We start from the raw sequence: 26,350 nt of genomic DNA, 5'->3' as shown, positions 1-26,350 counted from the left end.
TCAAAATTTGAAAAAAGCGGGCAAAAAGGCATGAGTGCAGCAAATACGATTTATTCCATTAGGTCGATATTGAGCAGGTAGTAATCGGCGTGAATAACGAGTCTTCGTAACGATAACAAATAAGGACATGAATATTTTGTCAAAAATTTTCATTCTCAATTATTGTTTTTTTACAATACATTCAATCATTTATACGCTATAACCTAATTTCCGAAATTTTTTTTTGAATCTACCTTTATTCTCAGGCTGTGTGGATGCTGCGTGTCGTCATAAACGTCAAAGTATTTCTCGTGAAATAAATTTTGCACACGAAGAGTCCAAAAGAAAAGATAAACTGTTCTTTTTGAAAATACGTATTTTCAAAATTGTTCAGGTACATATAAAGTATTTTTATTTCATATAATTTTGCAGTTTCGCGAAATACTGCCAAAGTTTACAGATCGAAACGCATATCTTGCTATTTGTGCCAAATTTTAGGCAGTACCATCGATGTCCAGTATGGACTATGCACATAGGAAAAATGGTCGGCTGACGGAAAAAGATAGCGGCTGGTGGCTGCCATTTAAGCCCTGTCTCTTTCCTATCAGTAGTCGCAGTACGGACAAAATTAGCCAATAGGAGGATTAGAAAAGGAGAGAGTTTTGCCGCTACTTCATTTCCTCTTTGTTTTATTTGAATGGTCACTTTCATAGGATTAGAACTAGAGATCGCGTAGTCCACCTTGTATGTTGATGGGCAGGACAGTCGGGTATTAAACTTTTAACGCCATCGATGGGCCATTTTTGTCCGGCTATAATCTAAGACCTACAATAACTGGTAGACCGAAGCTGAAAAAAAAATTTTGTTGAGGACTAAGCTTAGGGCAGACGGATGACGCATTTTGTCAGTCAATTAATCGAAATTGTTCTCGGACACTGGTGACTCATTGATGGTGGATACGTAGATATATACGCTATACATTTTCGTTCTTTGTATTATCTTTTGGCAGTTTTATCAAATTTTTTAAATTTTTTCGCGACGATAAGAATATTTTTACCAGGAAAGAGCGTTCTTTAAACTATAAAAAACTGTACTTTATTTTTTGAATCCATTTTTCAATAAACTACTAATTTTCAAACTCTTCCGCCTCTTCTACCTCATTTCTGCATGAAAAAATGATAAAACTTATACACATTTTTTTTTTATAAACTATCGATTGATTTATTAAGTAGAAGGTTGAAACTAAACTCGCTAATATTCTCGGATTTTTTCGTAATCCTAAATACTTGTAAATTTCGCCGAACACCAGTGACACAATGATGGGTTTTAGTTTTAAAAACCATAATAATAATAATAATAATCTAATTAATGGTGCGTAAACGTCGTGATGCAAATGGATATTAAAAATAGAATCTATTGCCAAAATTATTCGCGTCGTGATCAGTGAAATCGCAGCTGGAAGTCCCCTTGCAGGATTACAGTAGTAAATTTGATGAAAGTTGACGAATATCTGACAAAGTTCGTCGTCGGTTGTTTTGCCGAAAGTAGAATCGGAAAACGAAAAGCATCGGAAAAGCTAGGAGCATCCGATTGACGAGTGGATTTACTTTTGGTTGCTGCTGCTTATCTGTTATCAGTGCACTTGCCTCCGGGATTAAACGGTCTTTACGCTGGCATTCGTAAGTGCACTTTTACGCAACGCCACCGAGGCCGGTGGCGGCTACACAAAGGCGACCATTAAGGGCTCGTCCAGCACGGAAGATTCGCGCTGCAGCATGAACGAGCAGGAACCATGTTTGCCTCCTGTTTTGCCAGCGAGATATCGTCTTCGGGATCTCATCTTAGGGGATTACGCTTTCAACGATGACGGTGAACGGTGAGTATTTTTTTTCGGATTACGCAGGAATATAGCTCACTTCATAAAAACTTTTACAACTTGTCATTTTTTTTCAATACGTACAAATTTAAGACTAAAAATATTGCAAATGAATTTTGATCCTAATTGTGATACGGATAAGAAATGTGTGAATTCGACTAAGGATTTTTTTTCAAAATAATTTTTCCAAAAAATATTTTCATATAATAACTTCGATATTACTTGAACAAACAAGCAGAAGAATAAAACGAAATATACATTGCAGATCTCAGAATATTATATTTATATTCATGAAAAGACTCAATATCTCCTACTGACAATTTTGCTCCAACCAATTCAACGAGTTACTGTCACTAGGGAGTAGAGAATAATAATTGAAGTATAGAAAGGATAATGAAGTTATCTTTAGATAGTCTATTCTACAGGGTTATTCAAATCGAAGGCACCAATCGAAGCCTGTCTTATAAAATTTTCATTAAAAATTAGAATAACAGAATTACTCCTAATTCAAGTGACATAAAGTAACATGAAATAAATATATTTATTTGATTGTCACAAATTTATCGAATAATTGGAATTTAATAGTTACTATTTGTTAATTCATATTTTTTTTTCGTGCTGGGTGTGTTCAATTTCAGAGTTTCCTATTTTCCTATTTCACTCTGTTATTTTCGTATAAACCAGAGGAATCGATCTTACAATTAGTGTTGAGCGTTAGTGGTGGCTTTTCTTACTGTCAAAATAATTAATCTAAGCGAGGACAACGGATACGGTACAAAAATGACGTAAAATTAATTTTAAGACGTGTTCATAGTCTGTACTTGGTCTTGAGCATGATCTGAAGTCATTTTCTACCGTGTATTAAACCTACGTATTTAGGGTCTTAACATTGTATTATGTTTCAAGCGCAGACTGTGAATAGGGGTCTAAGGCACAGAGTAACTCCACACTTGGATTTTTGTTACTATAAGAACTCGGCTTAATAGCAGATGCTAATGCCCGAAACTCAAACACATTGAATATTTAATATTCCGTCTCAGAAGGGATAAGTCGAGGGAAAATATTCTTTTTTCAATTTATATTCGACTTGCGTTAAACTTTTGGATTCAGGTCTCGCTATTTAGTTTAATGAAGAAATTAACCAAGTTTTAGCTGTGCTAACTGTTTTCTTTATACGGTTGGGCTAACGATGCTTCCTCTTGAAGATTGAACCATGGTAAAGATTTGTAATGTAATAGCGTTTGTTCAATGACCGGAGCAATCGTGTCCCTTTAATTAGCCAAATATCGGATCGTTGTCTATTTATTTGTCATACATACAAAATATATGTCCTGGCTACCTGTGACCTGGATTCTACCAATCATTCCGTCAATATTGAGTCAAGATAGGACATACAGGCTTGGAAACTAATACTTGTCCAATATGTTAACAATAAATAGTATTGATAATAAATGGAAATTTCTATCTGGGTAATAAATTTTGTTACTTTGTAACTATCTTAGATTTTCAAAGTTGGACAATTTTCACTGCAGATTCGGATTCAGCTCTTAACAAAATATCTGGCAAACAAGTTTCAAAATAATACGGTTGAGTTTCCACTCAATTTTGGATCTCGCTGAGTGAACCATCATGACTTACAGGTTAAACAAATTTTGGTGATCTTAAATCAATATCAATAGGCTTAACAAAAAAATGTATAACCAAAAATGACCCCGTTGACCTTTAGCTACACAGGTCCGACTTTAGGAACATATCTCAGAGAGCCAGGTCTCTGAGATTTCAATCTGCGAAGCTGGGTTGTAAGACTATTTAGGATGAATAGAATATTTAAAAAGTTGAGTTTTGCATAGTTCTCGTTTTAGTTTGAATTATTTCAATTACTAGGTATCAAATAACAATTATTTAATAGATTTTGTTTTAGTTCATGGAAACTTGTAGAAACAAATTCGACGGCTAGACATAAAAATGGTGAAGTTTGTGAGACAGCACATGTGTGGTTCAGGGTTAATTAATGGATTAAGAAGGTACGTTTAAAATGTGCATTGGCAGGGTCGGGTATGTGGTAAAATAGGGATAGTGCCTGATAACAGGGTTGAAAAGTTTTACCTTTAAAGCAGCGACCTATATGAAGGTCTTATTGTAATTCCAATCTGGCACCAATGGAAGCACGTAATGAGGACCTGGATCATTCGAGGCGTCCCGACGCCTATTGAACTGCTTGTTTGCCCTGACAATAAGGCATACTGCATGGATAATTGAGACGTGATGAGAAACTTGACATCGTATTTTTCAGTTTTTAATAATAATTGATCCTTAGTTAATTAGTGGACAATTGAGTATAAGTGGTTTATATCGAATTTTTCAAATATGACCATCATGAGATGAATTTATAGAGATTAGACACCGGACGCTAACAATTTTTGGATAGTTTGGTCTAGAAATGTCTTTTTGATCTTGTTTAGAAAATTAATTGGTATCGATTCGTGATTGATCAAATTTTGATCCCCATTTTCGAAATCGCCACCGTCCATTAGGTTAAGGGGAATGGAACTGGTTGCCGAAGTTCGAATCGACGGTGCTGCCGTGCGTTGTGGCAAGTTGTGGAAACACGCGACTACACTTTTGCACGCTGTGTGACGTTGCGCCTCTATTGATGCTCAACAGTTGGCTACGTGGAAATGAAAATACTCCCTATACCCTTTTTCCTACTGTACTTAAAATCGTAGTGGCATATCTATTAATATAAAAATTTGCAATCGATAGATTGGTATCAGGAGAATCTAACTGAAGATAGCTTGAGAGCCCCCGTGCTACTACTAGCGATCGCCGTGGTGAAAGACTGAAGTTTTAGACGGGCCAAGTCGGCGCATTGACAGCTCCCTATATTCGCATCCAAAAATCTCGAAATTCGCTTTACGGGTGCAAGTCCCAGTGCTAAAGTGTAAATTTGATACGCGTTAAACTTTCTCTGCGTGCTCCTTTTTTCGATTTTGATTCCTTGCAACAGTGTGATGAGTGTTGGGTAGGAAACGACAATGGTATTGCCCTGGCGCCATGACACGTCTCTAGGCTGTCACTGTCGATATTCACTTCTGTTTCATATTTTTTCTCGGGAATGTTTCAAAAATCCAGCTCCGCAGGGAAATTATTTTTGTCGGACGGCTTCAAGTCGGTATAATCAATTTAGTAACATTTTTTTACAGTTACATTTGTGGGTGAAAAGTTTCTTCGCGTTCAGCTCTAAAACAAAAAAGTCAGTTCCATTTTCCCTTAAGCTTGGCACACAGGGGAAACCTCGCCATGATCTTGTGACAGTTCACTGTCTTGTTTAAATCTAATATCGCCTTGGGACACGTTCGGAACGGTTCGCTAACATATCAAGTTCTACGGATGTTCTCATGGGGATGCGTGTTCACTTGGGATAGTGGATCGTCCCTCGCGTACTATATATTTGTAGGCACAGACTCAATGGGACTTTTATACTCAAATGACTTTCACTGAAAATTCTGTCCAGTTTTAAATAGATGGAAAAGAGGTACGAATTATATAATATATTATGTGTGATTTTACGTTAGTTTAGGTTACGTTTGGTTGGGTAAGGTTAGGTTAGGGCGAAATGTTCAATCTTCGAGGATTGTATTACTGGATAAGTGTACACACGACTGAGCAGAGCATTGAATTTTTGAAAATCCTGTCACATAAAGATAGCTTATAGGTATTATCTTTAAATGACCGAAGGAAGATCGCTCGAGAGGCACAAATTCGCATTTGGGTTCAAAACCTGTGTCCAACTGGACATCACTCGTATGCATTTTCATAAATGCCTGAATCCAATATTCCAAATTAAATTCACAAGACAAAACAGTTTTCAAGTATGGACGATAAAGTCTAATTTGCAGGTATCCAGAATTTTCGGTTTCTGATGCGAAGAAATCCAAATATTTAGTGTCCTATGTTTGTATCTAAAATTCTGAGCAAATCGCTTCACTAATCAGGTAATATTCTATAGCATTCGGGTTGTAATATTCTAATGTATTATCATTACAGACCTCGTACTACCCTAGTACAGTTTTTTTTTTATTGGAATTTACAGTACCTCTAGTAAGACATTGTCAGTGTCTCCATCTAGGGAGTAGATCGGATATTACAAGCTCCAGCTTAATACACAATCGATGACTTCCGAACGGAAATACAATCCTGAGAAACCCAAAATCTAAATATCAACTCCAGTACTTTTTCCTTGAAAAAAAGATACCCACGTGAAAGGTTTCATCGTTCACTAGCAAGTAAATAGCTTGATTCGTACATGTGGCATTCAGAAAGTAATCGACTAGATCCCACACACGAAAAAGATATCGAAAACGGAGCCTGTTAGAGTTTAAGGGATATTGAGTTACGCCGGTATAAGGGTAAATGGAATTGAAGAAATTGAACCTCAATAACCAGGAAATGGTCATCGTTTCCTTACTCTGAGATATTACACAGCCGTGCCAGATTACACACAGGTATACACGCTATTTTATCTCGATCCATTAACTAGATTACTTAAAAACGTTGAATCATTCTTCCCACACGCTAAGGATTCAAGAAATTTCCATTCTCAAGTATATTATAATTAAAGCATCCTTTAAATCCTTAGATGAAAAATCCCCTTGTCCCCATTTCTTCAAATTGACATTTGGTTGCTATTCCAATATAATTTACCTACGTGACACGTAGCCTTGGGACGCTACAGTAAGTTAATAGTAGAATGAAATAAAAGAAAGAGGTAAAAATAATAGAAAATCAGGTAAAAAAAAATATCGTTCAAAAATTCAAAAATTTTATTAGTAACCATTTCGGACAAGTCCAATAACGACGCTTGTGAACACCGGAAGTGACTATAAGAAGGAGCAGCTATAAGAAGCTCCAACCAGCTTTGACGGATCGATACGCCATAATACGTAAGCTCGTAAAATTTATTCATGAAAATAAATTGACCGATATCTGCTTTTGGCCGTCGGATAAATTTAAACGAATAAGAAAATTGTAACGTTGTGTCCGCGTGATAAGTGACTTTGACGTACCTCTCGCCGGAAGTCGTTGATTTGTTTAGCTGTGCCGATATATTGGTCAAAAAATTGTAAGTGCCATTGATAGACTCTACAATTATTCTGAAGGGCTCCTGACCTCGTATTCCCCTATCGAGTCGGCTTTATCTCGATGGCAGCATGTGACCTAACGCCTAACGCCGCCTGTCCTCGGATTTCATCCCTACAGCTAATAATAATCCTTCGATGCTAATAATATCTGGGACTGGTCGTGAAGTTTTAATGAGATAATATGGCCAATCTTCTTTTCTTTATCTTGAATGTCTTTTTTAAGAAATGTCTTGAATGTCTTTTTAGTACGTGTTCAAATTCACAGCCAGTACTTGGAATATGCTTGTCTTTCCCTCATATTATAGCATTTACTGGAAAGACTCTCGTTCTCCCTATATTTTCTTAACAATGCTGCTTTTTAATATTTAAGAAATTATTTGCGGATAAATCCATATATCTGCATTCACATAAATATTTATCGTATTTTCCTTATAGTCTACCGTATGTAGGACAAGAAGTCCCAGTAATGATGTCTTAATTGAGAACCAAAATTTAAATCAATACAGCAGGATTCTCGAATTGTGATGAAAATTCAATTGGCAAATACCACAATATTCTTCGCTGTAACATTGAATAAAGTAAAATCAATCATAAAATCTATTTTATATTGTAGCGAATGAGGCTGAGTGGGAGATCATATGTTGGGTGTATATTGTGCGTGAAAGTGTGTCTGTTGTATGGATGGATGGGCGAAATAAAGCATGGACGAGGAGGAGCAGCCAGTCTGATTCGAACTGTAAGGAGAACAAATTTAATAAAATTTACTGCAGATATTTTTCAGGTGACCATTACTAAAAATGCCATCCTATAATATTGATATGAATGGTACCTGAGGATAATGATTGACGAAGACGTAAACGAAAATGAATAAGGATAATATAAAAGAAATATAAAATTCTTAACAAAGAATGACAACAATTATATTGTAAACATGATATTTTTATTGGCCAATTAACACATTAAAGGCGGGGGATCTTGACGAAAGTATGCTAGGTAATGCGGCGACCGCCCCGCCTCGTTTTTGAACAACCGAACAGCTTCAAACCACAAAACATACTAAATACAAATGTAAAGTGGCGCATGAATTGCGCAATGTGGTTACAAACCGTACTAATACGACTACCGCCTTTAATGTGTTAATATATTTAGTATAAATAATTTCTTTTATTTTTATTTTTTTTATGTGTTGCGATAAACGTCATGCACATCCTTATCAGTGATTAATTTCAGTTGCGATTTTTATACAATCAGTATTAAATTAATATATGTATAGTCATACAGTGATTGTATATGATTCATATTTTTGTTTACCTGTCAGGGGTAATCGTGATATATTTTTTCCTCTGCGTGTATGATACAGAAAAGGAGACTGCGAAATAAAATTGTGATCGATCTTTACTTAAAGTAAGCTCGTTGAATCGTTCAGTTATATCCAGTTGGTTTTCATGTTGCCCGTAAAAGCTTTAAATCTTGTGTAATTTCGTTTTTATGGGTTTTCGTAATCACATGTATGTGTATAGTATAGCTGAAGGAATTTACAAATTCAAATCAATGGCTTTTATTTAAGTCTCAATTAAGCATTTTGCACAGGGGCTTTCTGGCAGGAATAAAAAATCAACACTGAGCTTTCTCTAAGTTTTTGGAAATGATACGAGTAAAGCAAATATTCGCTTAAAAAATTTCTCGATTGATCGAAATCGATATATCGCTTAAGATATAAATGAAAATCTTATTAAATATAATTTTCTTGATATTGTATAAAATTTGAAAATCTTTCGAGAATCACAAATTTTTTAGAATTTTTTATTTCTTGTAAGTATGATAGGTCACTATATAAATGAGAAAGTTGCTATTATTTACTTTCCGATTTTACCCTTCATTATGATGTTGACAGTATACGTGGGTTGGAATAGTATAGTAAACGGAGCTCAGCTGTTCATAATGTTGGCAAGACTACGTAATGGTATCCGGTAATGCTTGCGTCATTCTTATAAAGCGAAAATGTCACATTTTTTACAAATGTACGTATCCATTTTACTTACAAGTTTTGCGAAAGGTATGAATATATAAATTTAATACAATACACTAATTTTGCCTCAAAAATAATTGTGTCAAATAAATTCTTTACAACGTCGTAATTCCTTATATATCGTTTTCTATCGAGTGTTCATTTTTATGCTCGGGTCCCTTACACAAAAATTAAGAATTTTCAAAAATTTCAAAAAAGTTCCATATTTATCGTACCTTGCAGTGGAGTAGTGAGCAGGGACTTCAACCGAAAGAGATATCAATTCGGTTACAATGTTCACAATGTTAAAAGCTTGAATTTCGGTTTTAGTTTTTGTTTTCGGGTTCTTCGTTGCGACGTTTTTTGGTTTCGACGTACCGGGTTGCCCGGCAGAGGAGAGTACTCGACAGAGACGTCTCCCCGGACCGGCAGAGGTCCGGATGAGATGCCGGCGCCCTGCTGGAGAGAAGCAAAGGACTGTAGAGCGCGTGGAGATAGTTTTGTTACGGTTAAGCGGAGGGAAGGTACCCCCTGACCCTAGTTAAGGATGTGGTGCCCAGCTGTCACCCGATGCCCTGGGGAAGCGACCGTGGAGGATCTCCAAGAGTTACGTACCGATTCGTTAAGGAACGCTCTCGATTTAGTTTAAAGGGACGACTCGAGGGAAATGATGAGAGTTACCGGCTATAAGGATCTCGACCAATCAGAATGATTAGTTCTCGAATTTGACTATTGTCAAAGCAGTATGTCTTGGGACACCGATCGAAGTGCCTCGAGCTGCCTCGCGCTCTCGTGCTATCTGTTGATAGTTTTTCTAGCTGTGTTTCCTATACGGTATAAAAAGTTCTCACTTGTGTAGTTCTTGCGTGGCTCTTGTAATATCGAATATTTCGTAATGTATTTCGGACATGCAGTGCTGTGATATAGTGACCACCTGACAATGAGTGTCCCCTGAATGCAGTTTCCGGCCTTCACGGAATAGAAAACCAGCTCCGGTGAGACTTCCAATTTATTAATTGTCGAAGGGAATTTGATTATATAGCTCCGGCTTGATCTGATACGTTCTCGATCAGTTGCTCTTTTTTTTCGGCGGTGGTACAGACGGGTAAGAAAAAATTTGGAATCAGTATCAGCAAGCAGATTTGAGTTAGCTAAAAAAATAGCGGAGTTACGCTTTTGATGAATTACAAAAATTTTGAAAATTCTCTACCTTCGTACTCGTTGGAATGCGCATGAAGAGAACTGTGGTACAAACGGGTTCAGACGATTCTAAATATATCCCTACAAACGGAATTAAATTTACTTAGAGTCGGGTTCTAGCGGTTTTTTTAATTTTGAAATTGCCAACTCTTTGAGGTGCAAGAAAAAAAAAAGTGGTACAAACAGGTGCAAACGGGGTAAATCCAATGGCATTTTGAAAATTATGAGATTTTTTAATCGGGTTCCAGGTTCACAGAGGTCAAAGACCTCTTTATATTTTCGTATTAATTATTTGCACGTATTTTCAAATTTTATTTTTCCTACTTGCACAGGCATCTTTTTGCGCTACTCTTTTCGAGTTTAGCTTAGATTGCTTCATTCGTGACGTAGCCTCAGAGACATTCTTTTGTAACTGACATAGTGTGCATTGTGTCTTATTACTTTTCTCTAAATCCGCCTCTTTGACGCTGAGAGGAACATTGAACGTTTCAAATGCAACTTTACGAGAAACTATATTTTCGTCGCATATGGGAGTGTTACTATTTCTTGTTTTTGAAGCAAACATTCGATTTGCTTCAATTAAAAGAACGTCTTACACGATAGAATCCTTCGTGTTTGCTCTTTGTGGCGACAGAATGAACTTGAGGCTTGAGAACAGTCTCTCCACGCTTACTTGAGTTGCAGGAACCTGTAATACGGTTTTAGCAAGTGCACGTTATTCTGGCATAGTTTGGCTCATCGATTCACAGACTTCTATTACGTTTATTTACCGACTCAGACTTTTTTGTGGACGATTCTACGACTGTAAAATAGACTTTATACTTGTCGCTTAGCCTTTATACAGCTTGCTCTTTCTGTGATTTTTCTACGTTTAAGAATGACTTCGAAAGCATCAGCAGCAGACGTATCAGTGGATGTAGACTTTTGTGAGGCATCATAATTGAAATATTCGTGTCATTCATGGTATTTGTATATGATACATAATGCCGTAGATCTTCAAAATGAGCTAGTGTGGTTTATTTCTATCTCTGAGAGCATAACTTTATATCTTGGATCGAAGAAAACTACCGATAGCAAGACTAAATTTTTTAATATAATTTTTTCTCTCAATTCCGCACAACCGTGTAGAAGCAAATTTAGATTGCTTCTCTCGTATTTCCATTTTACTCGTATACCAAAGACTGTACAAGTCTGACAAAGTAAGCTGCTCGGTCGGTAACTTTTTACTCAGTATTTTGACTGGGTGCAAACAATCACGGGTGTCGCATTTAATTATATTTTTGAATCGCTCAGTAAAATAATGGGACAATTATTTCCAAAATCGTTACAGAAGTCTTGCAATTCAAGTAAACGTTGAATCATATGGTGCTTTCAGCTCCATCTAGTGGGAGAATCGAGAATTGGCTTCTTAAGCTAAGGCTTGGCTCAATAATCTATGAGAAGTAATTCTCAAGGACCAATGGTAAATTCATACTTACTTAAAAACGCTAGAACGAATATATTTACCTATTAGGAGCTATCCAATTAAAAGAGACAGTTGGACATGACACAAGTGGAGTCTAAAGATTGGTTTATTCTAGCAGAAATATTTTTTAGCAACCAATGGTTCAGCTTTGTGACGAGTTGTGTAATTTGCTATGTTTCCATCGTGCAGCGTCGAAATAGAGTCAACTAATCAAAAACGAGATTCGAGCGGAATAAATTAAATTTATTGGATAACTTTATTTCAGCCCTACACGTTGGAAACATTTGCATTGCTGAACAATGGGGGTTTTTCGTTTAAGATACGTATTACGTCGAATTGACTAGAGTCTTGTGCGACTGTTCCATTTGACGTGGAAAGGTACTTTTATTCAATTTGAATTGCACGACTTGACGAAAAGCTTGTATATCGGCTCTAGGGGAAAATTGTCGAAATTGCGAATAATGCAGCTTTACGCCGAGTTGTGTAGAGTCAGTTTAGGTAAATTGAAAATTCTACCGTTTATTTATTAAATATCTGAAAAAGTTTTTCAAATGAGACCCGAACATGTAGAAACGCTGCGAACTAAATTCGATAGTTGTGTTAATGAATCCTCCAGTTATCGTTGATTATTTTTTTAATAGAATTTATCAATTTAGCTTTTGGTGGATCCATCCGAGCGAACCAATAATTTTTCTCAAAAGCACTCTATTGTCAATAAAATAAGTTCCGGTTTTCAGTTTTGGTTTCGGTTTTCCACTGTAGCAATTTCAGGTTTCCGTTACGGTTTTAGGTATAAGATTTATACAATTTATTCCAGTTAATGGTTACGTTTCGATTCCTTATTTTTCCAGTTATTATCGGTTATCCATTACGGTTTCAGTTTCGGTCATGGTTCCTGGTTGATTACCATAGTATACGTGTACATATAGAAAAATACTCATGTTTGCATTAGACGTGGAATTCATTTTTCATTAATATAAAATATTTCCTCAGTCTCTGAACCCTCTTCAAATAACGTCTCGGCCAGGTCTTTAAGACATTCGGCGCCAAATAACATAAGCACCAGCTGTTTCGTTTTCTTTATCAATTTTACTTTTCATGTACGTGACAGGTTATTTGACAAAGGATCACAGGGTCCTGGAGTCTGCTTTACAGACCATCCAGTGTAACTCAAGCTTACCTTCCCTCCTTGAGAGAATATAGCACAGAATGACATTGTACTGTTTAGAAAAAATTAATTCATTTCTAGACTCGACACGGAAAACAACTCGTCTTGGTCCTTCACTCAAATTATTGTCTAATATATCGATCCACATTTTTTATTCACAATTTATAGCTTCTGTAGCATCGCAAATATTTCTCAATTTATATACGAGTCTGATGTAAATCTCCTTTTTTTTTCTCTTTTACCCTCAATTGTTCTCGGGTCACTCGCCGTTAGTAAGAATTTCGGAGACAAAATCTACGTACTCACTAACAGTATATCCGGAATTTACAATTAAGAAAATTGTGAAAACGCAGGGAATCGCGTCGGTCACCACCGAAAAATATTCTATGAATAAACTAGACAACAAACAATTTGAGTTTTGACAGTTTAGGATGACAGTGAAAAAAAAGTATTATCATACACAGTTTATATTTATAATAATATTAATATAATGCAAATAACAATATTCTAATATACGTTGTCCACACAAAGTCGTTCTTGTGTATCAGAGTTATTAAAAAGAATTGGTGAAAAATATTGTACGAGCCTAGGTAAATAAGAGTCTGCCGAAAGAAAAGTCAAAGAATCGTCTGAATACTCATACGTATCACAATTCAGCTATAAATTCTATACGTCAATATAACAAAATCTGACAGCCAACAAAGAACCCCATCTCTCGTACAACGCCGCTCCACACAATTACGTACAATGCATAGATAACTTTTTAGTCAAGTCGACAAAGCATTATTATCAATGAAGCAACAGAGAAAAGCAGCTCTTATTACTATACAGTTTAAGGATCAGCCGAAATCACAGTAAGAGGTATGTACAAGATGAGCGAAGACATTGTTTCAGGAAAACATTTATTGTACAGTCAGATCATCTAAAGCGAAGGAAGAGAAGTTAAAGAGGGTTAAGAATTAAATTGGAATTTCAAAATATTCTTAAAAAAAAGATATACAAATTTTTATACAAATATCAGACTAAACACATACGGACAAAAAATGAGGTTCCAATTTCAGGCATAGAAAGCCTGAGATTTAAGTATTGGATCTCCCCATTGCATATTTGCGAAAAGACGCGTTGCTATTATACCAATAATTCACATACCGTCATACATTAATGTATTAATAAATTAGTATGATTTTCGTTCGTTATCACAGACTATGGTATTTCATGATATACAACGAAACTTCATTATTCTCGGTTCACGTTACTGGACAAGTCACCGCAGCGCCGCCTCTGGCAGTTTACGGAACTACATGAATATACGTTAACCGAATTTAGGTTAAGTGTCGTTCCGTATGGCGGATTATCTTTCGAGATACTTCCCTAGCAGATGTCGTTCAGTGCTCTTCAATATATGTATATAAATGAATGACGGTTCTGAGGATCAATATTTTAAATAAAATAATAACAAAGCAATATTGAAGCGTTATCGCCGCGTGGGGGAGACCGTGTCGGTAAACGTGACGAAGAGGTTGGAAAAACGCGCGATGTCACGGACAAGACGTGCGAAAATGTGTTCTCCATGCGGGCATGACTACATTGTTTTATTTCGCGGAGAACCCGGCAGGCTTGCACTTGACACAATTAGTATCGAGCGGCGTTTCTATTTTTGCCGTTCATTGTGACAATACATATATATGTGTATATATACATATATATAGATATAGAAGGCTGTCCCTCATTCTCTGAAGATTTTACCACCCTGAATACATTCAGTGTGAATGTCAACGCGACAGCTTTATGGCGAATAAATGACCTCTTCATTCTTGTGTTATTCATGATGATGAACGTTAATCGAATTTTTTTTCACTTTAAATTAGTCTTATTGATAATAGTGCAAAAAGCTTTTTTTTTGCAACGCTGTACGGAAAGTATACAGTTTGTGCACCAAAAAACAAACACAAAATGGTCCATTCTTGATAAGTTCAGAGTTTGCGGGAATCATCAAGAATCGGCCATTTCGTGCTTCTTTTTGGTGCATATCCTGCGAACTTTCCGTACATTGTTGCGGAAAATAGTATATGATACGCGTGCGGGTTGGTGATTCCTACTCGTGTGACGTTTGACACGATTCTGACTCGAGTGACACTCGTAGGAATCACCAACTTTCCGCACTTGTATCATAATGTACTATTTTCGTGGACAGGTATTATATTACGTTGTGATTATTTTGACTCTTTCATAGACCGTTACGTTCCTATGTCCAGTTCCTCATTTCTTAATCCTTGCTCTCAATAAAAATTCATTCACAGTTATTTCCTTGTATGCTGCTTCTTTGTAGTTAATTCTAAATCCTGCAAAAGAAAAATGCCGTTAATATTTTTCTGAACGTTTTTTACTTTTCAAAGTTCATCATCTTAACTCTACACAAAAAACTCATACCTTTGGCTAATTTTTCCACTCTGGACTTCCTGTTAATCTCAAACTTGGTTTCTCCGTTTCAGTAATCCCTACCTTCCACCATTCCCAAAAGGTATATATAAAACGAACATCCCTTAGAGAAAGTTGGTTAGTGGTCTGGATATTGTACAGGACGTTTCTGGCAAAATACAACCTTTAACGTAGATCAAGAGATTCACAATCAGTTGAGTCTCGCGTCAGGTACAGGCAACCGGCTGTACAGGGCATAGCCCTCCCAGCTAACTCGAGCCAACTCTTGTATGAATTTATGTATATCACTGATAATATATATCCGTGATGTCCATTTACTTTTTCTGACGACAGATGGCACTGCCTGCTTTGCCTTCTTTACCTTATTACATAACAGATGGCGCTGGCTCTTCACCAATACACAATACAATCGAAAAAATGTTCTCCGTCAAGAAATGTGTTCACGCCAAATTTTTCGATAACACAAGGCTGCCTTCACAACAGTATATATGTCATTATTAAATCATTAGCTCGCTACGAGATAATTTTAGAGACGCTCTTATACGAGACTCCTCCGACTCGTGACAGAAATGGTGTCCCGAGCCATGGAAAAAAGGCTACCCCCACTACGCTCGGGCCTGGCTTGCTTCTAGGCTGCCTGCCGCCCCTCTCGCGCTTCACCACTCTTCCCCTAACTTCTCTTTGATCGTTATTTATGCTGCTGAGTGTACATATGCTTGAATTGATTAATTATTCTAGAGAGCATTGGGTTACGTATTGTGATACTATAAGGAGAAAAAGCTACTATGTAATTTAACATAATGGGACTGAATTGCTCGTGTTTATCCAATTTTCTTGACTCCGTCCGCTTTCTCATAAATTTCAATTAAATCTTAATAGGCTACGCTTTACAAACTGAACGAAAACTTAATTCATTAATGGCCGCTCTTTTGGAGCAGACCCGGTGAAAGAATCGAGTTTTGTCTATGACCGACATATCATATACATTAATTTGTCCTAATTGACGTTACCACCTCAACTTTTATAAACTTTGGCCATTTAATTTCTAATTAACGGATTTAGGTAGGCATCTTTTCGGAAAAATTCATTATTGACAAAGTTTTTTTAGATTATTTCTCGAAATTTTGTACAAAAGGGTTTTCACAAGAGTACACGCAATTTTAATATGAATTTATTATTTCCATCTGAATTGCAATGAACATCAGATAGTTTTAATAATGGCCGGTTCGCTGCAGCAGCTTGTTTCTGTTATTCGATAGCTTGATAATGCAGGGTGGACCAATAATTATTAGCATCTTAAATATACCTAAAACATATTCGAGATTATTGAAATTATTTTTATCAAATAAAAAATGCGACTACTCTTCAAAAAAAAAGTTCCTTTACTGGTGACTATACACGAGATCCCACACATAGGATCCCTCAAAGGTACAAAGAACCTTTGTCTCGTGCCCCTCTCTACGTTATACGTTAATCCAACAGAGTTCTTTTTGTATTCCCATAATGTGAAATTTTCGTTCGTAAAACCGTATTTCGCGAAATGTTTTTTTTCTATCGCCATAACCTTCGCTTCAAAGTTCATTCTAGAGCGAACGCTGTCCTTCCGAGTCTTTGAACAAAGTCAGAAAAGTCACAAGTCTCTGGTTATTCGTGCTCATTCCAATGGTTCTTTAACACGGGTATTCTGTGCAGGCTGCGCGATGAGGATTTTCCAAAATTATAAAAACATGCATTTAGACGTAGAGGCTAATTCAGGTTCAACCTAAATAGACAACAATTCTAACCATTGCTGGAATTTGGATATTAAATTTCAAATTCCCACATTGCCTAATATTACACTATTTAATTTATTTGTCTCGTAGGAAATATGGGACCGATGATCCGTGCGAAATTGTTCAAATTCTTGAAATTCAAGTGAAATCAATACAGATTGGGTTGGCTGAGCGACTTATTGATTATGTGCGTGGGCACGTAGATCCAATAGCTAAGCATGTATTGTTATACGCGTGTATTCTATCAGCACCATCAATTTTACTGAATGGCTTTTACCGCAAGACTCTTCATTTCTTTGTGAAATTGGAACACTGGAATTCATGCTTACATATAGAATCTGTGTGGGTATATCAACACAGCAGAGAATTTTTTATAAAAATATAACGTGAAATTCACGGTAATTGTAATTACATTACAAAATCATATTCTAACTACCGTTGCTACAGGCACGTAGGGAATTGGGAAAGTTAATCACATGTGTGAAATTGGTACAGTTATCTTTAAATATAAAAAATAGTTGTGATACATTTTGGTACGAAGCGTATCTATACATTTATCTTGGAGAATGATAAAGATATTCATAAAAAACATACTGTCTAAGAGAGGACTTTTTTTTTTTGAAAAAAGAAACATCCTTGGTTGTGTTATAGCTGTAGAAAATTGGGCTGCATAGATCAAATTGATATATGCAACTGTTTTTGGGATATAAGATAAATCAATGCAAATTTAACACCACCTTTTTGTCTTTTTGGAAAAATATAATACGTTAATAATACGTTTTAGATTCTGCTAAGTTTACGTATCACAATGCTGCGAGCGACAACTTGATAGCCGTTGAAAAAAATGAGAGTACCCGCTTTTTCAAATTTGAATTTATTTTCTCTAACCATGCTCCATAGCCTCCTCAGTTCTTTGGCACTCTGTAAATAACATTTCGATATAGCAAACCGGCTTGGTTATAAGAAAATGATGAAATTATTGTAGAAAACGTTTATTTTGAAAAAAATAGTTTTAGAACTTTAAATTTAGTTTTTAAAAAATAGAACTAATTTAAGCATGAATTAATTTGATATCCTATTTGCACAAGAGGATCCTAATGCCATTCGGGTATTTTTGGAAATGCGTCTAACGCCGTGTTTTTAGCCAATTCGAATTTTGAACATCTGATGGGATTCAGCCTGGAAGCCGAAAAAATTCGTGATCTTAATTATCTTGGTAAACTTTGATAATTTTCCACACGAATAATGAGTCCTTAACATTAGCATCCAAATGAAAACAAAGTATCACGTGAAGTTCGATTATCTTTTTCCTCTTTTCCTTTTTCTAAAAATAGTAACGTATGTTTTGCGTGTTTCGATGGAAACTAATGCCAGCAGGGTGAGCTCTAGAATGAATATAAAGTATAGGCCGTTCGATATCGAAAGTGAATTTATTATGTCTGAATTAATGCATCTAATGGATATTTATGTATAAAGGTAGGTGACTCAGCTCCAGATATTTTTCCATTTGGTATAATTTTTTAACCATTGGCTAAATTGATTAAATTTTGAAACGTGTTTAAATGGCTTTAGGTAAACTTACAGATGGTCGAAAGAAAGTATATTTTTTTTAATTCTCCCAAAAAACGAGCATGCACATATCTTAATATTTTGAAAAGTTAGTCAAATAAGTTTTTATACATTTTTTAGGAACATAAATGATTCAACATTTGCATATTGAATCACGTGCAACTATGTGCAACATTGATGTTTAATCTAGTTGAAATTAAAAGTAATTTACTTAGTACGAAAATTCATCAACCCAACGAAATCGAAGTCAGAAAATAACCCAATTTTGAACGTAAATTTTTTTCTTCTCATGTATGCTATATGTATGAACTGTTTTAATACCTATTTCTTTTCTTGTTCTATGACATTTGTATTTAACTTCTTAAAATATAATTCAAAATGACAAAGATAATTTTGTTTACTTGCAAATGGAAAATGAACTAACATTAATAATATGCGTAATCGATGCTCAAATAGAACATTAATATACAAGTGCACGAAGCACGTGATTCTCGCACAAGTGTAGGTTTAAAAAAGCACGTGTGCGAGGTACTTTTGTTTAACTCAGTGAAAATTCGATTGATCATGTTTGGTTTTTTTAATTGGTGTGCGATGTGGATTATCTATACCGTTACGATAATGGTTGTTTATAATAAGCAGCCATTCATTTCTCAATATCGTTTTATTTATCACAAGCAGCGAACTATACTCACTGTCAGTGCGCGAAATGAATTCTTTCGCACACTGTGCGCCACAGTGCTTGTGAACCGGGCATTTCGCACACTACCAACAGGCATGGGAAATCGAATTTTGCACACTGAGTTCAAAAATATATCTATATTCAATGATTTACAGATAAGATTTTCGAAATCGTGCACCGGAAACCGCAAATTTGCAACTTAGCTGAAATTTTATATTTAACGCTCCACATGATTCCTTATACATGGACGTAACTAACAAATTTTGTATTTGCATTTTTTTTCGTCGTAAACGACACTGATAAAAAGTGACATTAATAAAAAAGAATAGTGGGAAAGATCACAAGGCAGGGGGGAAGGGATTTTTTTCGTTTTTTTCAGTCTGTTTGCTAGACCCAGTAATCTATTGTTATATCTCGTTTATTAAAATTTATAAAAATTTTCAATAGTATAGTCTCCACGAATTTCTGTTTTTTTTTTTTTTTTGACAGATCGAAAACAATGAAATTTTTAGCAAGCTACAGGTGGCAGTGAATATATATTTCTTCTACATACATAGAACGCATGTGTATGGTTTTGCACCGAGATATATTTTATGTTTCTATTTTAGCCCACGAATTTTTTTTTTTTTTTTTTGACAGATCGAAAACAATGAAATTTTTAGCAAGCTACAGGTGGCAGTGAATATATATTTCTTCTACATACATAGAACGCATGTGTATGGTTTTGCACCGAGATATATTTTATGTTTCTATTTTAGCATATATTTCCATAATTTGATATAAGGCCATGTTCGATTTTTTTCAGGATTGCATTATTTGCGGAATATCAAAAAACATCGAACTCGTGGATTAACTATAGGCACCTAAAAAATTGTTAAATCTATTAATATTTTAATGGAGGGAACAAGGACAGATGTTTATGTATTTTTCGCACATTGATATCGAGTGACAACTCCTAACTACTTTCAATTTAAAAGATATAGAAGATCTGTGGCCACGTTAAGGCGACCTTAATGTTACCTTAAAACTACATTAAGGATCATACGTTATACAGTTACTCTATCGTCCCTATACTTAAATGTAGCTAAGAACCCAAAAATATTTATGGGGTAGAAATACCGTTTGTGGAAACCGTATCATTTTTGGTCACACTTGTCAAGGCTTTCATTAATTTCTGGTACTACCAAAGTATTAAATTTGTCAATGAAACACAATAACGTTAGTTGAAAATTACGCCTGAAGAAAATTTAAAAAAAAACTCTTTAATGTTTGATCATTTGAAGATTGATTTCTCTTGATTAAAGCACCTTTTTCCCATTATTGGCCATTGCCTTAATTTATATGTAATCAATAAATGGATATAAGGATTGGGTGGCCACATATGGTACTAAGGTGATGAATAATAGTACATCTGACCTATTTATAAAAATACCTTTATCTTTATTACGTCATTTGACTTTGTTTATTAAAATCTGAACTTCATTGCAATACAGTCAATCATGACTGTAATATAGGAACTGTTTTGATTATTGCATTTTCGAATTTCATTTAAATATTTTCATACTCCTCGCATCTGCTTTACTGTGAAAATATTAAATACTTTATTGGCACATGTGCTATAGCGTTAAACGCTTAGCGCCCCAATTGCAATGTCAAAACTTGCTATTGCGCGTCTATGCTGCCTGACTGACATTGGCGCAAGTGTCAATCAAGTAGTTAGAAGTAATTATGTGCTAAAAGCTAAAATCGTCGCTCAACATTAGAATATTTTTCGACAAACAAATTACGTAGTTGAGATATAGAAAAACCATTACGTACGCTGGTTACAGATTATAATAACCAAAGGAGTGAAACGTTGAACAACGATTCCGTCGTTGCCCACAGTTCATAAGCGCTGCTTTTGAAATTTTAGGATAGTCAGTTGTTATTTGAATTATTTAGTTTATACAAAAATACGTATATATCCTATCAATTGACTTGTTCAATTTCTAACTAGTTTAATCATGGATATGAATTATAATATGCATTATGTGTTCCTCGTAAACGAAATAGAGATTTGAGAAATATAAACACATAAATTTAGACAAAAGAATCTTTTTTTCTTTTAAAGTTACTTTGTGTTTATGAAACATTATGGACTTTTTGTATGTCTTATATAATCGAGGTATTGGAATGCTGTATTCATTCGTGGAAGCTAACAATTTTTTTGTTAAAAAAATGATGCCTTGGAGCATTGGAATTTTGTGCTATCTCAAGGGATGCGCTTTGATGGTCGGGATTTTTATTGATTTTCACGATTTTTTTTCAGTGTGATTGGATAACAACATTAAAAACTTTTTTTTACTAAAAAAATATATTATCTTAGATTATAAAGATAGATTTTGTTATATTTTTTAAATATTTTTTAGTACATTCAATCAGGGGTTAAAGTTGAGTGGTATTAAGAAATGACCATTCGCAAAGCAGTGATTCAACTCTTGATTAATTTAATATTTGAAAATTCTTGATTAGTACGAGTATGATTGTCACCCCTAGTAGAATTAACAATTTAAATTGAAAAATGACAAAATTGCGACTAGTGGTAAAAAAATATCCAAATTTGCCCTTTTTATAATCAATTCTCAATAACAAAAAATAGGAAATTATTAAGATAATAATTTAATTCTGCTACGGTACAGCGCCAGTGAGCTGTAGCGTACTGTGTAAAAATTCGAGTTCGATCGGATGGACAGTTTTGTTTTCGTAGCTCCGCTAGGTGAAAAAAGTCGATTTGAGAAAAACGTGATTAAAATTTGAGAAGGAACTTATTATTCGTCTCCTATATTTTAAAGTCCTTCGATTTCACTTTTTCAAAGTATTTTTCAAAGTCTATTCTCTCGGATTCTATCAAAAAGCAAAAAAAAAACTATTTTTTTAAATTTCAAAATGAAAAATGAAATTCATTGAAAAGTTTTTGAAAGTTCGGTGTGAGCGCCGCTTTATGGTCCCGGAACTAATCGATCGACGTAAGATCGATTTCAAGACAGTCTCCGAAGTATCGCAATGTCTTCTTTAAGTCATTGAAGTAAATCCAGAACTTGCTGTTTCTCACATTTACACGCTTATCTACGACACGCGTCACGAACGCCTTATAAATATAATAAGTTGTCAAACTGTATTACAAACACAGTTTGGCGCTTGTGATACTATCGTAATCGTGTTTACCGCTCAGCGATTCCAGCTCCAGCTAAGACGCATTAGAGCTGCATAAGACATCGGTGGGAAAGCCAAATATTTTTTCTAACGAATGGCGCAATCGCGTGACGGCCTCATGCATCGTTGATTTCATTTCAATTTAATTAATTATCTATAATATCATATGTGATTTCGTATCGCTCCTTACGTCATTTTGGAGACGCCTTGCTTCCATCTCCTTCGGCACGCAACCTCCATTCAGATTTTTACTTTTCTCTAGCATGCTTTGTACCTCGGCCAAGGTCTTCCCCTTCGTTTCCGGTATACTGAAGTGGATGACGATGGCGTTTGCAAACGTGGCAAAGGCGAATATTGCAAACGCGTATTGGACACCAATGGAATCGGTAACGACCTAAAAAAAAGATCGATATATCGATCAATTAATCGCTGTATCGTAAACGATTTTCTATGATCGGATAACGGATTTACTTTCATAACTAAAAATAATCTCACCTGCCACAAAACGGTGACCATAATCCCGGACAAGGAGTACGTGAAATTGACTAGTAGGATAGCTAAATGACGAATTTCTACAGGAACACAATCCACAGTGATTATCGTGCTGATCGGTGAGAGTCCAAGACCGAAGAACGTCGCGTAGAGCAGAATACCGATCACCGGAAACAGCTTGATGTGCTCGAGATCGGTACCGGTGGATTGAACATGGAAATAGAGACCCATAGCTGCCAGACACGTTGCAGACCCAACGGCAGACCCGAGTACCATGGGTCTTCTACCGATCCTGTCGACGATACCGGCGGCTGCTACGGCGCAGAATAACTGAACGCAGCCCAGAAGAAGACCAACGGTTTCACCGGAAACCAATGAATCCCTATCCTTGAATATCAACTGAGCATAAGCGTTCACTGCCTGAATGCCAGACAATTGTTGTGCTGAAATTAGATCGGTTGCGTCATAATTTTAAAATCGTTACTTGAAAATGTCATTAAACCCGGTAACGGTATATCAATCTATTCCTTACACAGTTGCATTATGAAAGCGATGAACAAGGACCACCTGTTGACGCGTTTAGCGAAAATCGATTTGAAAGTCGACCACGAATTCAAATCGACTTTAGCTGGGTTAGCCTTTTGCACCAGGTACTTTATGTTCGCCAATTCGTCGTTGACGTCCTCCGTTCTTCGGAGCTGGACCAAAGTGCGTCTCGCGTCAGAAAAACGATCTTTGCCTGCGTACCAATAGGGAGACTCAGGCGCACATATGAAACCGAATCCAAAGAGGATAGGCAGAATCAAACTGAGAAATGCAGACTGTTTGAACGTTAGGTATGGTCCAATCCCGAAGGCCAGAAGGAAACCGAGATTTACGAAGATGCTGCAGAAGCCACATAGGAATCCGCGAATGGCCGACGTGGATATTTCAGATATATACATTTCCGTTGATAAGAAGGCACTGCCAGCCAGATAACCGACCAGTACACGTCCAATATAGACCTCCTTGAAAGAGATAAGATAATTCAGGTGAATCAGACTTAAAAATCTTTTAACGATAAAATCAATATGTCTGATTAATATCGATTGGACTTACCCAAATTGTCGAAGCGAATCCTATCATCAGCCATCCTATGACACTGGGAATGATGGTGATAAGGATAATTCTCTTGCAGCCAAATTTAGATATGAACAACGTGGCAGCAATAGTGCCCAACATCGAACCAATGAAAACACAACTGGCAGCCCATGCAGCTTCACCTTTTGTCACTTTAATTGGAAAATCATCTGCCAGCAGTTTGGGAATTGCTGACATCGCCCATCCGAGCGTCGTTCCCATTCCCAGTATATTTATACAGGCTGCAAGTAAAGGAGGATGCGTGACGTCAAGATGGACCAATTTTCGTTTCGAATTGCAAGACGCGAATTGGATCATTAAAATTATTAATGATTAATTAATTATGCATATTCGGCATTGCTACTCTGATTCTATTCATTCTGTATAGCGGAAATTCAATTTTCTTTTTTGGGTAGATTGCGATGATAATTGAGGTTTTACCATGTGTGATTTATTGTATGGAAAAATTATTTAAAACGGGACCAAATATTGAAACAGTAGGTAGTACGTAAGATCGGTGACAGTTGAAACAAGGTATGGAATGAAATAAAATCGATTAATCTTTTATCTATTGGCAATGAATAAATTATAATTGCTAAATGAGCTGAACATTTTGTTAGTTATCGGTAACGTCAATTCAGACGTAATTCGTTTGTATTCAGACCGGCACCAGTCTGTCGACGTAACAGCCGTAATAGGCTTTGTATTGAACTGAACGCTGTGTCTTTAAGTTTTTATCAGCGAGAAGGGGAGAATGGATTAGAAGTGTGGAAATAGGAAGTAAGTAGGTGAATTGAGTTTTAGAAAATCGAGGTTTTACTATAATGTAAAGTTATCGTTGAAAATTTACCTGCCAACACTATCAGGTAGAGGACTACGTTGTTTCCTCGAACAGGCATGTATTTGGACACCATTGTCGATGAAATTCTGGAAGTCAATGAAAGATTTATAAGTTCATTTAATATTGAATTAGGTGGAATAAAAACAATTTGTGTATCTTAATTACGTTTAAGTATTTACTTTGTAATTCCTTCGCGTTGTAATTTATCTTTGACGTTTTTAGTTCTTGCAAAAACTGTCGACAGTTTTTGATTTTTGATTTCGCGCTTTTTATGGAAATTCTTGAAGGTGGTTCGATCGCTTTGAGCATCACCAGAATACGGATTCTGAATTTTGTATATGTTATCGATAGGTACTGAATGGTTGTGTATGCTAAATTTGAAAATTATTTACTAGTCTAGTTTACGCGATATACGAAATTGAAGTAACCAAAAATGCACTATATAGATATATTTTACTCGTTGAAGTAGCAATTTTTTTCGGAATATCTCAGTCACCAGATGATGAAAATAGATGAAATTTCCAGGGACAATGTTTTTCCATGGAACATTACTACGATTACCCTTTTTTTTGTCGAAAATCGTGAAATTTTCGAAATGTTCGAAAGATACGTTACGTAGGAAATATTTTTCCTAGGAAAGATTTTCTTACTTCAGTGAATTCTTCCTTCTTTTTATACGCCACAACGTGATCGGTAAATTTAATAAAAAATTGTGATAATTTCAAATAATGAAAGTTAAGTATACGCCATAATTGAAAAGAGTACCTCGCGAATAAACATTCAGATGACAACAGGATAATCGTGTACCAATGATAAAAGTCAGATTTAATGCAGCGAACAAATGACCACGTGGTTACCAACATTCAAGTCTTCCGCTTTAATAACGCGCACGCGTGCAATTCCCTACGTAGTCTGCGCTCCCTACTGCTTGATTCTAGCACGAATCGATGCTCTATTCCGGGTATCCATTCATCCTGACCTTGCACGTTCTCAGACCCTACAGTTCCAGAAGCCCCGATACTTCAGCAGATCTTTCATTCTCTCGAAGTGAGCCAATTCGAAAAATTCCTACAAAGAGATAACGACTATCGTTATCAGATAGATCGCTAAAAATAATAAATTTTCACGACTCATTTAGTTTTAATTATCAACAGGTAAAGAAAAGTAATAAATTGTGACACAGATAAAAAAGTGGCCAAAGACAAAGAAATTATCGAAGAATAAAATGTCTGTTACTAATGATATGACGCATACAGATATTAAACATCTAACATCGGTAAAATTGTACACCAGATCGATTAATGTGTAGGCACAAGTATCTAACGAGCCATAGGTGCGCATCAGCCTAGCAGATCGTCTTTGCGCCACAACAGGAACAGCAACATCGAAATATCCTCTGGCGCAGTCGCT

At 35.8% G+C, this 26,350-nt stretch overlaps 1 protein-coding gene across 12 annotated transcripts in view; it reads right to left on the bottom strand.

Annotated features, from left to right (window-relative positions):
* LOC107268284 (facilitated trehalose transporter Tret1) overlaps positions 1-26,350 on the bottom strand; it is a 49,026-nt gene that overhangs the window by 10,165 nt on the left and 12,511 nt on the right. For 10 of the 12 annotated variants that reach the window (XR_001537783.2, XR_001537781.2, XR_001537780.2 and 7 more), the window contains 5 exons: positions 24,950-25,026; positions 24,079-24,341; positions 23,513-23,987; positions 22,984-23,423; positions 22,679-22,882 (listed from right to left, as the gene is read on the bottom strand). Coding sequence is in view for 6 of the 12 variants with exons in the window: in XM_015740912.2 (XP_015596398.1) it covers positions 22,679-22,882; positions 22,984-23,423; positions 23,513-23,987; positions 24,079-24,341; positions 24,950-25,026 (1,459 nt within the window). In the remaining 6 variants the exon portion in view is untranslated. Of the gene's footprint in view, positions 1-13,344; positions 15,180-22,678; positions 22,883-22,983; positions 23,424-23,512; positions 23,988-24,078; positions 24,342-24,949; positions 25,027-25,105; positions 26,072-26,350 lie in introns of those variants that run through there. The other 2 variants (XM_025085586.1, XM_025085587.1) reach the window with 2 other exon arrangements.

Source organism: Cephus cinctus, unplaced genomic scaffold, assembly GCF_000341935.2.
Source record: "Cephus cinctus unplaced genomic scaffold, Ccin1 Ccin1_scaffold0508, whole genome shotgun sequence".
NCBI classification, from domain to species: Eukaryota; Metazoa; Arthropoda; class Insecta; order Hymenoptera; family Cephidae; genus Cephus; species Cephus cinctus.
Note: the sequence above shows the minus strand (reverse complement) of the source record. Positions and strands in the feature narration are given on the sequence as shown.